This window comes from Grammomys surdaster, unplaced genomic scaffold, assembly GCF_004785775.1.
Source record: "Grammomys surdaster isolate TR1022 unplaced genomic scaffold, NIH_TR_1.0 149, whole genome shotgun sequence".
In the NCBI taxonomy this organism is placed as follows: Eukaryota; Metazoa; Chordata; class Mammalia; order Rodentia; family Muridae; genus Grammomys; species Grammomys surdaster.
Window position 1 is genome coordinate 14,158,625 of NW_021604607.1, and position 14,297 is coordinate 14,172,921.

A 14,297-nucleotide genomic window follows, 5' to 3' on the forward strand; every position below is an offset into this window, starting at 1 on the left:
TGTTTTCCCGTCTCACTGCTAGGTCTCTACCCTGTTTTCCTGTCTCATACATCAACTCGTGTATGTACATCTACTAGCTTCATTCTGCCACTGTGACGAATACCATGACCAGAAGGGACTGAGAGGAGGAATAGATCACAGACTGTCATTGAGGAAAGTCACGGCAGGAACTCAAGCAGAACTTAGGTGCAGGCCTGCTTGCCATCCACACATTACTTCTAACCAACAAACTTACCCACAGCCAAGGAAGAGCAGCAGAAACCAAAGCACGGAGGAATGCTGCCTGATGGCTGGCTTGCATGTGCATGCTTGTCTAGCTTTCTTGTTCAGCCCTGGACTATCTGCCCAGGGACTGGCACCGCCCACAATGCGCTGGGCTCTCCTACACCAATTATCAACCAGGACAAGCCCCGCAGACATGCTCACAAACCAAGCTGATCTAGTAAACCCTCATCTGAGATCTCTCCTCAGACAACTCTAAGCTTCATCAAGTTGACAGTTGAAGCTAAGAAGGACAACTCACTTGAGCTCTTGTTCAATTTAAAAACAGAGTCTAGAGAATTTTACCGGTGGGAACTGGTTATCTCCATAAGAAGACTTCCCCACATGAACCTCTAGCTCCTGCTATCGACTCCTCCTTTTCTTTATACAAACATAACACCCTGTAGTCTTAAATAACATCCCATTTCTATTTGTCCCTTTATACACTATTATGTGAACAGCATCGCCTTTCCAACAACATCAGAGGCTTCCCTCCTGCATTTTGCCTCTTAGTCCCATCTGCTAACAGAACACCCACGAGGAGTGCTAGAGAAAGAGATGCATACTGCTGCTGAGTGTCAAAGAGTTTTCACATCAATATGATTTTTTTTCCCCACTAGATAGGACTATAAATCCCTTCAGGCTCTGGTTGAAATTTTCTTTCCTTTGAAATTGATCTCTTTTCTAGAACTCTACCGTCGATAGTGTCTGATAACTGTATTGCTACAGAAAACTGACCATGGAAAGGTGAAGATGAATAGCACAGAACAAGAGGGAAGTCTCCATCTTCCTCCAGTGAGGAACCGTGAAGTGCAGAGACACTCAGCAAGGAAATCTAGTGTCAGAGAGACTTCTACAGACTCTGGACATATGTCCTTCATGGAAATAAAGATGCCAGACTGGAGTGGGAGGAGTTCTCACTTGCTATTTCCTTCTTATACTATCATAGAAAAGCCTGGAAAAGAGAAAGCTTTGGAACAAAATGAGAATAAAGCCTGAGGCTCAGAGAGATGGGCACACAGGCGCTTTGACAAGAAAGCATTATGATATCCAATTAAACATAAATACAACAACCAACAACAACAACCTGACAATCTCCTTGGCTTTTATTGTGATTATTGTTATTGTGAAAAGTTTCAAATGTATGCAAAATGTACACATGACAGTTTAAGGTATTGCCATTTTGGAAATCCCTGACAACCGAGAGGTTATTTCTGTGTGTTCCTAGCCTTCCATGCCACAGGAAGTGAGCTGTGAGTTTAACTGATCGGGTACAGCTGGAGACCACACTCCTCCTTGGGTTATTACTGCACCTCAATTGCTAGCACAGGTGTTTTAGTTTCCTGTGATATCATAAACTCAAAAAGTGAAATCACGGCTTTTCCCCTCCAGTTCCCGGCTTTAATATTGTTAGCTCGATTGTTTTAAAGGAACATACACTTTAGTCCCAGAAGACCATTTTATGCTGCAGCTGTGTACAGCTTTTTGTTATCAAAATATATTGAAATGGATTGAGTCTTTAACTTAGATGATTTCACTTGTATTAAACCCACCGATGGCTTATTGTAGAAAATGCTGCGACCCGAGAACACCCAGTGCTGACAAATTACTTACCAATATTAGCATAATGCTTCTTTTCTTGTGTACTTGTAGATAGGTCATACATGTCTCCATAGGCACGGGCAAGTCGCCACAGAAACTCTATTTCTTCACTAAACTGGAAAGATAGCATTGCACACTAGATTAATGCATTAATTTGTCCAGACTGACTATAATTGCTTTTATTGTACCTTAAAAAATTTAGGCAGGTACAATGGTAGTTACAGATGACTGAATTTATACTATAGATACTTAACATTTTAAATCCAAATATTTATAGCTAAGAAATATGACCAAATATACTGTTATATTTGGATCTTAAGTCACTTAACATTGTACAGATATAATTACACATTACCCCTGGACCAGGCGTCCTCTCACTATCCTCTGTAAGTTATCTACTATTACACGTTACCCCTGGACCAGGCGTCCTCTCACTATCCTCTGTAAGTTATCTACTATTGCACGTTACCCCTGGACCAGGCGTCCTCTTACTATCCTCTGTAAGTTATCTACTATCAGCATAAGAAATAGTTTACTTGGCATTTTAAGTAGTATTTGTAAATTGAAGTGAATATACTAAAAAAAGACATTACAATTTTTACCTAAATGATGCAATTATAATTGTAGATATTTTAAAAGTTTTTAAAACTTTTATTGACAGATCATCCTTGCACATCTTCATAGACTATAGTCTGATCTTTAGGATATTTGTATATCATGTGTTGATCAGTTTGGGTTCACAGGTTTGCACAGAGTATTAAAGTTGCTAATCCTTCTAGCCAACATAGGCTTATATTACTCATGGGCAAAAAGGAGAGTTTATTTCTCCTCGAGTGATGGTGATGACTGATTAACTCTTCAAGTCCAATATTCAACACTGTAGAGTGACTACTGATAGAAATAGCTTTAAATCCTGATAGATACTACATTGAAAGCAACATAGAAAACTTAGTAAATGCCTTTAATCCTAGCACTCGGGAGGCAGAGGCAAGTGGATCTCTGTGAGCTCGAGGCCAGCCTGGTCCACAGATCGAGTTCCAGGACAGCCAGGGATACACAAGAGAAATCCTGTCTTGAAAAACAAAAACAAAAGAAAACTTAAAAAACATTCTTTATTCTTTCCAGAGAAAATATTATGCCTAGATATAATGTCTTATTCTTCATGTTACAAAACATGCATTAAATATCCAAGTTAATAAAATCAAAGTAAATCTGTATAAGGCTGGTTCCTATTTTTGTGACTTTAGATAAACCCAAGTAACTCAAATTTAATTTTAAACAGTTACTCACTTTATAAGAGTACATCCTTATTCTCTCCCTATGAATTGCGACACAGTACTGTAGTTTCAATATGAGTAGGATGGTACTTTAATAAAAATTGAAAACTGTGTGACCATGTGGCTGCCACACAGCTCTTACCTTCTCTTTGTGGTCACAAAGTAGCTCAAAACTCTCCATCTTGTTAGAGTCATTTATCCGCAAATGGTCTACCTTCTGAAGGAGGACATCCAACTTTAGTTCCTCTATGTGTGTGTTAAGAGCCTTAGGGACTGGGAAATTCTGGTCTTCTGTGTCAGTGTTAGCTGTAATATACCTAAGATGGCAGAAACAACCACCAACTCCCTTTAGACTTACACAATGACCAGAGCAATCCTTTGAAAATGCAAGTCGAATTATTCCACTCTGTTCTAGAAAACATCACAGCACCCACTGTTACACAGGGAAAGGCCCAAGAGCTAACTACTGACAAAGACTTGGACAATGCCAACCCTAGTAGTTCTGTGACTTAATTTCTGATCAATCTTCTCAGTCACCAGCCCCTTTAGCCTCGAGGCGTTTGCCTGCTATTCTCTCTGATGGAATGTTCTTTCCTCTAGACATAACCTCTACTCTTGGCTAATGTCTGCAGGAATGCACCTTTCTTAGTGTGGCCCACCCAGATCCTTCTACCCAATTCTACAATGCTGAATCTTTCTTCCTCTTCTTGATACGTTTACATTTTTCCTCCATAGCACATGCTCTCTTTAATATGCTATTAATAATAATCCCACTGCCTGTGTGTCACTTTTTTCAGAATCAGCTCTGCTAGAATGTATGCTTCTTAGTGGTAAGGTTCACTAACAGAAGAACTAAGTACCCAAAGTACATTCGTTAGATGCTGATATAGATCACACCAAGCTGGAGGAACTCAGCAGGCACTCAAAAATGTGCGTGGATATTTGCACATGTACAGTGTTTTTCTACAGTTGACCATGATGTTCTAACTTTGTGTGTGTGGTGTATGTGTTCATGTGCATGTACATATATATGTACAATGGGGTGCACATCAACGGTATGTAGAGGCCAGAAGTTGACACCAAGTATCTCCCTTAGTCACTCTCCACCTTGTTTTTTGAGACAGTATTGATTATTTCACTCGAGGCTCACCTAGTAGCTACACTGGCTGTACAAAGAGTGCTTGAGACCTATGGCAAGAAGTGCAAAACCTGCAAGTCCATAAGCACATAGACCTGTAAGAAACGCATGCTCCAAAAGGCTCGAAAAGACTCTGAACTTTAGCTGATCACTGAGGGTCTTCTGAAACATGCGGCCAGTCCACAGACCTGAACAGTCCACAGTTCTTTCCTCAGTGCTGGGATTACAGATGGCTGTGCCAGCATTTACATTGGGTTCTGGGATCTGAACTCATGTTTGTGTGGCAAGCACTTTTCTGATTGAGCTCCTACTGTTTTAGTTTTCAAACACTAACACTACCCTTTTATGCTGGCTAGTTTTATGTTAACTTGACAAGCCAGAGTCATTCGAGGAGGGAACATCAGTTGAGAATTATTCCCACCAGAATGGCCTGTGAGGTATTTTCTTGATTGGTGATTGACATGGGAAGGCCAAGCTCACTTTGGGTGGTGGTGCCATCCTTGGGCTGGTGGTCCTGGATGGTATTAGAAAGCAGGCTGAGCAGGCCATGAGGAGCAAGCCAGTAAGCAGTACTTAACTGGCCTCTGCATCAGCTCCTGCCTCCAGGTTCCTCTCCTGACTTCCTTTGATGATGGACTGTAATGTAGAAGTATAAGCCAAATAAACTCTTTTCTCTCCAAGTTGTTTATGTGTATGGTGTTTTATCACAGCAATAAAAACCTTAACTAAGACAGAAATTGGTACTAGAGAGTGGACTACTTCTGTGACAGGCCTGTGCATGTGTTTTTGGGGGGACGGTGGGAGGACTTTGGAACTTTAGGCTGGGAAAGGCTGAAAGGTGGTGAAGGCAATAACGTTGCACAAGGATGAAATGAGAGAACTGTGGACTCATGGGTGCTCAGGAATGAGGGCAGTGGGCTGAGGAATAAAACAGAACGTTTAAGCCTCCAAGAAGACTCTTAGAAAAATGAAGGTTGAGTGTATGGCAAGAAGTGCAAAACCTGCAAGTCCATAAGCACATAGACCTGTAAGAAACGCATGCTCCAAAAGGCTCGAAAAGACTCTGAACTTTAGCTGATCACTGAGGGTCTTCTGAAACATGCGGCCAGTCCACAGACCTGAACAGTCCACAGTTCTTTCAAATTCTCAATTTCCAAGAAAGCTCATGAGCATTCAAGGAGCTGGTAAAAGGTAGTTAATTCAAAGAAAGAGAACAAATCTCTAAACACAGAAGCTAACAAGGTGCGTGCTTTAGAGTTTCTAGTCAATGATTTTAAGACAATAGCCTTAAATTTAATCAAAAAGCTAAGGAAAAAAAGAAGGAATAAAAAAGATAAAAGAAGAAACTCACACATGAAACAGAGTGTCAACAGAGAATCACATTAGGGAAAAGAAGCACACATAGGTTATGGGGCTGAGACTGTGATAAACTGAAATCTGCTGGAGTGAGCAACTGGAAATCCCAACATGGAACGCAAACAACAGGCAAACCTGAAGATTACTTTAAAAATGCTGGGAGAAATAAAAAGAATAAAGAATGAATGCAAATAGACAAAATCTGAAGGGCCTGAGAGACACCATTATGTTGATCAAATACCTATGATGAGGGCTTGGGGAGAAGACAAGAAGGGACAGTGAGGTTACTTGAAAAAATGTCAAAACCCCAGATCTGAAGGACAAGTACACAAAAAGCTCAGTTGACCCTAAGTAGAGTAAACCCAAAGCGGGCTACCCAGGCCTTACACTTAACTGCTGATAGACAGAAAGAGCAATTTTCCACTTCATATGGGGGAAAACAGGAGAGCTAAAACAATCCTGAACAATAAAAGAAGTTCTGGAGGGCTCCCCATCCCTGACCTCAAGCTGTACTACAGAGCAGTAGTGATAAACACTGAATGGGACTGGTATATAGGAGCACACAGGTTGATCAATGGAATCGAACTAATGACCCTGAAATAAACCCACACACCAATGGACACCTGATTTTTGGCAAAGGAGCCAAAATCATTCAATAGAAAAAAAAGAAACACCTTCAACAAATGGTGCTGGTGTAACTGAATGTCAGCATGTAGCAGAGTGCAAACATATCCTTATCTCTCACCCTGCACAATACTCAAGTGCAATTGGATCAAAGGCTTCAACATAGAGTTGGGTACACTAGATCTAATAGAACAGAAAGTGGGGAGCACATTGAACTTATTCAGGTACAGGAGACAATTTCCTGAACAGAATACCAATGGCTCAGTCTCTAAGAACAACAATTGATAAATGGGACCTCATGAAATTTCCAAGCTTCTGTAAGGCAAATGACACTGTCAATAGGACAAAAGAACCGGCCTACAGATTGGAAAAGGATCTTCACCAACCCTACGTCTGACAGAGGACCAAAATTTATAAAGAACTCAAGAAGTTAGACATCAACAACCCAAATAACCCAATTAAAAATTGGGTACAGAACTAAACAGAGAATTCTCAACAGAGGAATCTCACATGGCCAAGAAGCTCTTAAAGAAATGTTCAACATCCTTAGTCATCAGGGAAATGCAAATCAAAACAGCCCTGAGATTCCACCTTACACCCATCAGGATGGCTAAGATCAGAAACTCAAGCAATAGCACATGTTAGAGAGGATGTAGAGGGAGGGGAAACACCCCTCCATTGCTGGTGGGAGTGGAAACTTATACAACCATTTTGGAAATCAATTTGGCAGTTTCTCAGAAAACTAGGAATAACTCTACCTCAAGACCCAGCTATGTCACTTCTGGGCATATACCCAAAAGATGCCCCACTATACCACAGGGACACTTGCTCAACCATGTTCATAGAAGCCTTATTTGTAATAGTCACAAACTGGCAACAACCTAGATTCCCCTAAACTGAAGAATGAATAAAGAAAATGTGGTATATCTACACAATGGAATACTATTCAACTACTAAAAACAAAGACATGAATTTTGCAGGCAAATGGATGGAACTTGAGACTATCATCCTGAGTGAGGTAACCAGAGCCAGAAAGATAAGTAACAGTAGGAATGTACTCACTTACAAGTGGACATTAGCCATGAAGTACAGGATAATCATGCTACAATCCACAGAACAAAAAAAAACCTGGGTAATAAGGAGGGCCCAAGGGAGGATGTGTGAATCTCACTCAGAAGGTGGAAACTAAATAGTCATTGGAGGTGAACAGAAAGAGGAAACTGCATAGGAGAGGGGCTGAGGAGAGGAACAGGGATGGTGATCAGGTGTGGGGTGAGGGGAGTAAGAGAGACTTGGGAGTGAGACTGGAAATATGGGAGGGGGTAACTCTGATGACTAGCTTGAGGCTTAGGATGGGAGAGGATACAAGAGAGTCTATGGGGGTGACTTCAGCTTAGATTCCTACCAGTGTGGGATATAGAAACTGAAATAGACACCTCATGTAGCCAGGCAGGATTTCCCAAGGAGGGAAGGGGACATCAATCTACCCACAAAACCTTCAACCCAAAATTTGTCTTGCCTACAAGATACGCAGGGATAAAGATGGAGCAGAGACTGAGGCAACAACCAACCAATGACTGGCCCAACTTGAGACCCAACCCATGTGAGAGAGCCAATCCCTGACACTATTAATGATACTCTGCTATGCTTGCAGCCAGGAACCCAGCATAACTGTCTCCTGAGAGGCTTCACTCAGCAATAAATAAAGGCAGATGCAGAGAATCACAGTCAAACATCAGGCAGAGCTCAAGGAGTTTTGTAGAAGATTGGGGGATAGAAGTGAGCAAGTCTAAGGGTTCAAGGACACCACAAGAAGACCCACAGTCAACTAACCTGGGACCACAGGGACTCACAAAAGCCTGGGCCAAAGCCTGGGCCACCAACCAGGGAGCATGTAGGAGCTGGACCTAGACCCCTACAAATCTGTAGCAAATACACACCTTGGTGTTCATGTGTTTCCCTTAACAAGTGGATCGGGACTGTCTAAGTCTCTCTTTCCTGCCATTGGATTCCCCCATGCCCTACTTGGACTGCCTGGTTGGGCCTCAGTTGGAGAGGTTGTGCCTACATCTGCTGGGACTAGAAGCCCCAGGAAGGGGTGGTACCCAAGGGGGCTCTCCTTCTCTGAGGAGAAGAGGAATAGGAGGAGGGATTTGTGAGGGTGGGGCTGGAAAGAAAGGAGGGAAGGGTGCTGTGATCGAGATGTAAAGTGAATTTGAAGAAAGAAAGAAAGTGGTAAAAAAATAAAAACAAAAAAGCCCAAACCTCAGAACACGTCAAGGGTCATCACCTTCAGCAGACTTCACAGCAGAAGCCTTGTTGACCAGTCAGCACTGAGGTGACGCATTTTAATACCATAAGAAAGGAATAATAAAATAATTCAACAACCAGCCAAAATGGTCCTTCAAAAGTAACAGAGAAATTAAATACTTATAGAAAAAAAAGCCAAGTTTACTATCGCTTTATAAGAAACCCTAAAAGGAGTCCCTTCAGATTGGTTTCACACAAATAATCTGAAGCAAATAAAAATGTAAATTTCTCAAGGCTGGGAATGTAGTTTAGTTGGTACAGTGCTTGCCCACCTCTCATGGAGCTCCAAGTTCAATTCCCTATCCCATACAAACTGGGTGTAGAAACACATCTCTGTAATGTGGAGAAGGCAGAGACAGGAGGGTCCTTGAACAGATGACACTGATCAAGGTCATACCCGACAGTCTAGGCTACAGAAGACTGTCTCAAAACAACAACAATATCAACATCATCAACAACATCAACAACAACAACAACATCATCATCAACAACATCAACAACAATAACTACATTAAAGAATGTTAAGTTCTTTTAGTAAATGTAGATACCTGAATAAATACTAAACCTAGTATTATCAAAATTCTGTTTTGAAACTCTACTTTTTATTCAGGATTTAAAAAAGTATAAAATTATGAAAATATATTAATGCTATATAATACAGGTGTAAATTGTGACAACAGCATTAAACATGGGAGCTAAAAAGCAATAGAATTTTTTTCATGTAACTGAAATTTGGACCAGTTGAAAATCGTTATATCTTTTTTTTTTTTTAAATTAGAAACCACAAAGAACCATTTAAAGAATCTATTTAAAAAGAAATAAGAACATACCCTAAAACATACAATTTTAACACAAAAAAGAATTAATTGAAGAAATGAGTGGCAAAATATACCATACATAACACACAGAGAAAATAGTAAAATAGCACTGATAAATTTTTTCCTGTTTGTAATTATTGTATCAAAAGTAAATGGATTGATTTCTCAATAAAAATATATATTTGCAAAATAGATTTGAAAATTCAGGATTCATTATATGATGCTTACAAAACTCTAAAGATAAAACAGGTTAAAGGTCAAACATAGAAAAAGATATTTCGTGCGAATGGTGACTAAAATAGGCTAACAGTAATTACACCCATAGATGTAAACTCAAAATCTGTGACAAAAGCCAAAGAACACTGGGACTGGGTTACTTAACTCTGCAATTTGATTAGTTATGTTTTTCTGTGATGGTCTCCATATATTACAAGATAGTTCCTTGATGAGGGGAGAAGCTTATCCTTATCTGTGGGTATAAGGACAAATATTTAGAATGTAGTTAGGGGTTATGCTGTTTTAGTAAAGTGATGGTGGTAGGTTCTTCTCCAAGAGAAGATCCAAGACCCATGACTTCACTAGCCCTGGGTAATTAGAATGGTTTCCAATATTAGCCCTGGTTTCCCTTTTGTTGAATAGCACTTAATTCTAATTAGAGAGCTGTTGGTTACTCTCAAGGTATGAGTGCCACTACTGCCCGAAGGATTCGTCTACAAAACAACTCCCATACCTAAGGCTCAGGGAATATTGAAGAAGGACTGAAAAGATTGTGAGAGCCAGAGGACTAGGGAATTTGCTGCACCCATAAAGTCTTGCCAACATGGCTATCTAAACATGAGATAACCAAGGACAACAACAACGAACATGCCAAAGTAGATGGGGGAAAGACCATGAGGCCTCAGCCCTACACAAAGAACTACAGGCAACTAAGGAATACTGAGAGTGGGACACATAGTCTTGCCTAGGGATTGTTTAACCCCAAATGGTCACTCCTGAAATATACACGCAAGTAACATTTTATGGACTTAGCAGGATATATTTAGGAATAGATACATGTACATCAATATGTACATTCATACACATATATACATATGACAACTATTAATGAAAAAAGAGGCCATCAATTTGAAGGAGAGCAAGGAAAGATATAGAAGGGTATGGAGGGAAGAATGGGAAGGAGAAATGATGTAATCACATTATAATATCAAAAATAAATATTAAAAAGATAAATAACAATATATCTAGCAAAATTATCAATCTATAAAGAATAAATTACAAGAAAAGTATCTATACACCAGACGTCACAGCTTCTGAATATATAAAGCAAAATTTGACAGAGTTGAAGGGAGAAGTAAAAAGAACGCCAGTGTCCTATGTCTCTTCTTGTAGCACCAGGTGCTGAAATCAGGGCCCCAAACATGTCATGTAAATGCTCTACCATCAAGCTACATCCCCAGCCTGCATGTCCCACTTTTAATAATGAATGAAACAATAGCATATCAGGAAGGAAACTGATTGGAAAATGATGTAAACATTACTCTAGACCATGAGCCAAATAAGGCCTCTATACAGTAACAGACTACATATGTTTCTCAAGATAAACATTCTTTAATCCAGATCACATGTTATACCACAAAATAAGTCTTAATGAATTTAGAAATATTTGCAATGCACAAACTGTCTTTTTTTGTCTCTTGGGATTCATACAAGTGCACCACCATTATACCTGCAACAGACTCTCTTTTCTGATCATCATAGAATGAGAACGACAGAAAGAAAACTGAAAATTCAAGGATATTTAGAAATTTAACAATATATTCTTTGTGTGTTTATGAATGTGTAGGTGGGGCACAGTGTACTCATGATATCCAGGTGCATGTGTGTGTGTACATACATGCGTATCTGGGTGCATGTGTGTATGTACATACATGTGTATCCAGGTGCATGTCTGTATGTACATACATGTGTATCTGGGTGCATGTGTGAATGTAAATACATGTGTATCTGGGTTCATGTGTGTATGTGCATATATGCAGAGCTCAAAAGACAGACTTGGGTGTCATTCCTCAGGACGGTCCAGCTTGGATTTTTTAGTTTATTAATTATAGTTATTATGTATGTGTATATGTGGTGCCCTTACACCACAGCATGAGGAGGAAGTCAGAGGAAAGCTCTGTGGAACTGGTGCCTTCCTTTCACATTTATGTAGTTTCTAGAGCTCGGACTCAGGGCTGTTAAGCTTCCGTGGCATGAGCTTTTACCCACTGAGTCATTTTGCTGGTACCTTGTTTTGTTGAGAGAGTCTCTCACTGGGACCTAGGGGCTCACTGATTAGGCTAGGCTAATGGCTAGGAAGATCCCAGGGAACTACCTGCCTCTGCTTCACCAGTGCTGGGATTACAAGTGTGGGCTCACCATAACCAGTGGGGTCCTCATGTCCGTGTGGTGAACACTTTACTTCCTGAGCTATCTCCCTGTTCCACATTTTCAGACAACCAGTAGGCCAAATACAAAACAATAAGGGACACTACAAGATATCTAGTTGAATGCAAATGAAGGCATAGCAAATTCTATGAATGCAGTAGTGATAAAAGGAAATTTATAGCTACAAACTCTTACATTAATAAAGAAGGTTCAAAAACAATCTAAATGTACACCATGGGAAATTAGAGGGGACAAACTCAACTCACACACACACACACACACACACACACAAAACAAAAAACAAAACAAAACAAAACAAAAAACCCAAACCAAAACCAACCAAACAAAAACCCAATAGGGATTAGAATGGAAATAAACAACCAAGACAAGAAAAATGATAGAAGAAAAACATCAACAGAAAGAGTATGTGTCTTTAGAAAGATCAGCAAAATTTGTAAGTGTTTGTTTTGACTGATTGACTGAAAACAAAAGGGAGAGCCAAGTAAAATGAAACGCAGACATTACTTCTGGCGTTACAGGAACAGGATTGTAAGCAGAATTGGTGTGGACACATTAAATAACCAAGATGAAGTGGGCACATTTCTCAAGACTCACAAGTACTGGACTGAATCAGGAAGACATAGAAAATCTCATAACATAGGCAAATTTCTCAAATCATGCAAATGCTAGACTGAATCAGGAAGATATAGAAACTCTTTTTTTTTTCTTTTTTTTATTATTACTTTTATTTTTTTTTTACTCCGTCCTCCCTCCCCCTTATCCCATAGTTCCTTATCTCATTCATCCTTCCCCATATCTACAAGAGGATGTTGCCCCCATTGCCAGGCCTCCTCACTTCCTAGGGTCTCAAGTTTCTCGAGGGTTAGGTGTGTCTTCTCCAACTGAGGCCAGAGCAGGCAATCTTCTGCTATATGTGTATGTTAGGGCCTCAGATCAGCCCCTGTATGCTGCCCGCCTGGTTGGTGGCTCAGTGTCTGAGAGATCTCAGGGGGCTGGGTTAGTTAAGACTGCTTCTCTACCTATGGGTTCGCCCTCCTCCTCAGCTTCTTCCAGCCTTTCCTAATTCAACCACAGGGGTTCCTGACCAGTCCATTGGTTGGGTATAAGTATCTGTGACTATTTCAGTTAGCTACTTGTTGGGCCTTTCAGAGGTCAGCCATGCTAGGCTCCTGTCTGTAGGCACACCATAGCATCAGAAAAAGTGTCAGGCCTTGGAGCATCCCCTTGAGATAGGTAAATGGATGGAACTAGAAAATGTCATCCTGAGTGAAGTAATCCAATCACAAAAGAACACACATGGTATGCACTCACTGATAAATGGATTTTAACCCAGAAGCTCATAATACCCAAGATTCAACTCACAGATCACATAAAACTCATGAAGAAGGAAGACCAAGTGTGGGTGCTTCGGTCCTTCTTAGAACGAGTAACAAAATACTCAAGGTAGCAAAAAGGGAGACAAAGTATGGGACAGAAACTGAAGGAGGGGCCTTCTGAAGACCATCCCACCTGGGTATCCATCTCATGTACATTCACCAAAGGTAGATGCTGATATGGATGTCAGGAAGTGCATGCTGACAGGAGCCTGATATAGCTGTCTCCTTAGAGGTCTGCCAGAGTCTGACATATACAGAGGCGGATGCTCACAGCTAACCATTGAACTGATCATGAGGTTCCCAATGGAGGAGTGAGAGAATACTGAAGGAGCTGAAAGGGTTTGTGGCCCCATGAGGAGAGCAACAATACCAACCAACCAGAGCTCCCAGGGTCTAAACCACCAGCCTGGGAGCACATAGGGAGGGACCCATGGCTCCAGCTGTATATGTAGGGGAAGATGGCCTTGTTGGGCATAGATGGGAGAGGAGGTCCTTGGTCCCTTGAAGGCTGGATGCAGAGTGTGGGGGAATTTGAGGGTGAGGAGGTGGGAGTGGGAAGGTAGGTGGGGACACATCCTCACAGAAATAGGAGGAGGGAGGATGGGATGGGACTTCCTGGGCGGGAGGGGGCGAATGGGGTAAGGGGATAACATCTGAAATGTAAATAAAATATCCAAAAAAAAGAAAGAAAGAAAATTAAAAAATAAATAAATAAAAGAAATGTTCAAAGTCCTTAGTTAAGAGGGAAATGCAAATGCAAATGACCCTGAGATTCCACGTCACACCAGTCAGAATGGCTAAGATCAAAAACTCAAGAGACAGCAGATGTTGGTGAGGATGTGGAGAAAGAAGAACACTCCTCCATTGCTGGTGGGACTGCAAACTGGTACAACCACTCAGGAAATCAATCTGGAGGTTCATCAGAAAACTGGAAATAGTTCTACCTGAAGACCCACCTGTGCCACTCTTGGGCATACACCCAAAAGATGCCTCATCATACCACAGGGACATGTTCCACTGTGTTCATAGCAGCCTTATTTATAATAGCCAAAAGCTGGAAACAACCCAGGTGTCCCACAACAGAAGAATG

General features: G+C 40.8%; 1 protein-coding gene across 6 annotated transcripts in view; it reads right to left on the reverse strand.

Annotated features, from left to right (window-relative positions):
- Positions 1-14,297, reverse strand: part of Rmdn2 (regulator of microtubule dynamics 2) — a 64,321-nt gene that overhangs the window by 27,617 nt on the left and 22,407 nt on the right. For all 6 annotated transcript variants that reach the window (XM_028765095.1, XM_028765096.1, XM_028765098.1 and 3 more), the window contains 2 exons: positions 3,283-3,457; positions 1,876-1,978 (listed from right to left, as the gene is read on the reverse strand). In XM_028765095.1, the coding sequence (XP_028620928.1) occupies positions 1,876-1,978; positions 3,283-3,457 (278 nt within the window). The remainder of the gene's footprint in view (positions 1-1,875; positions 1,979-3,282; positions 3,458-14,297) is intronic.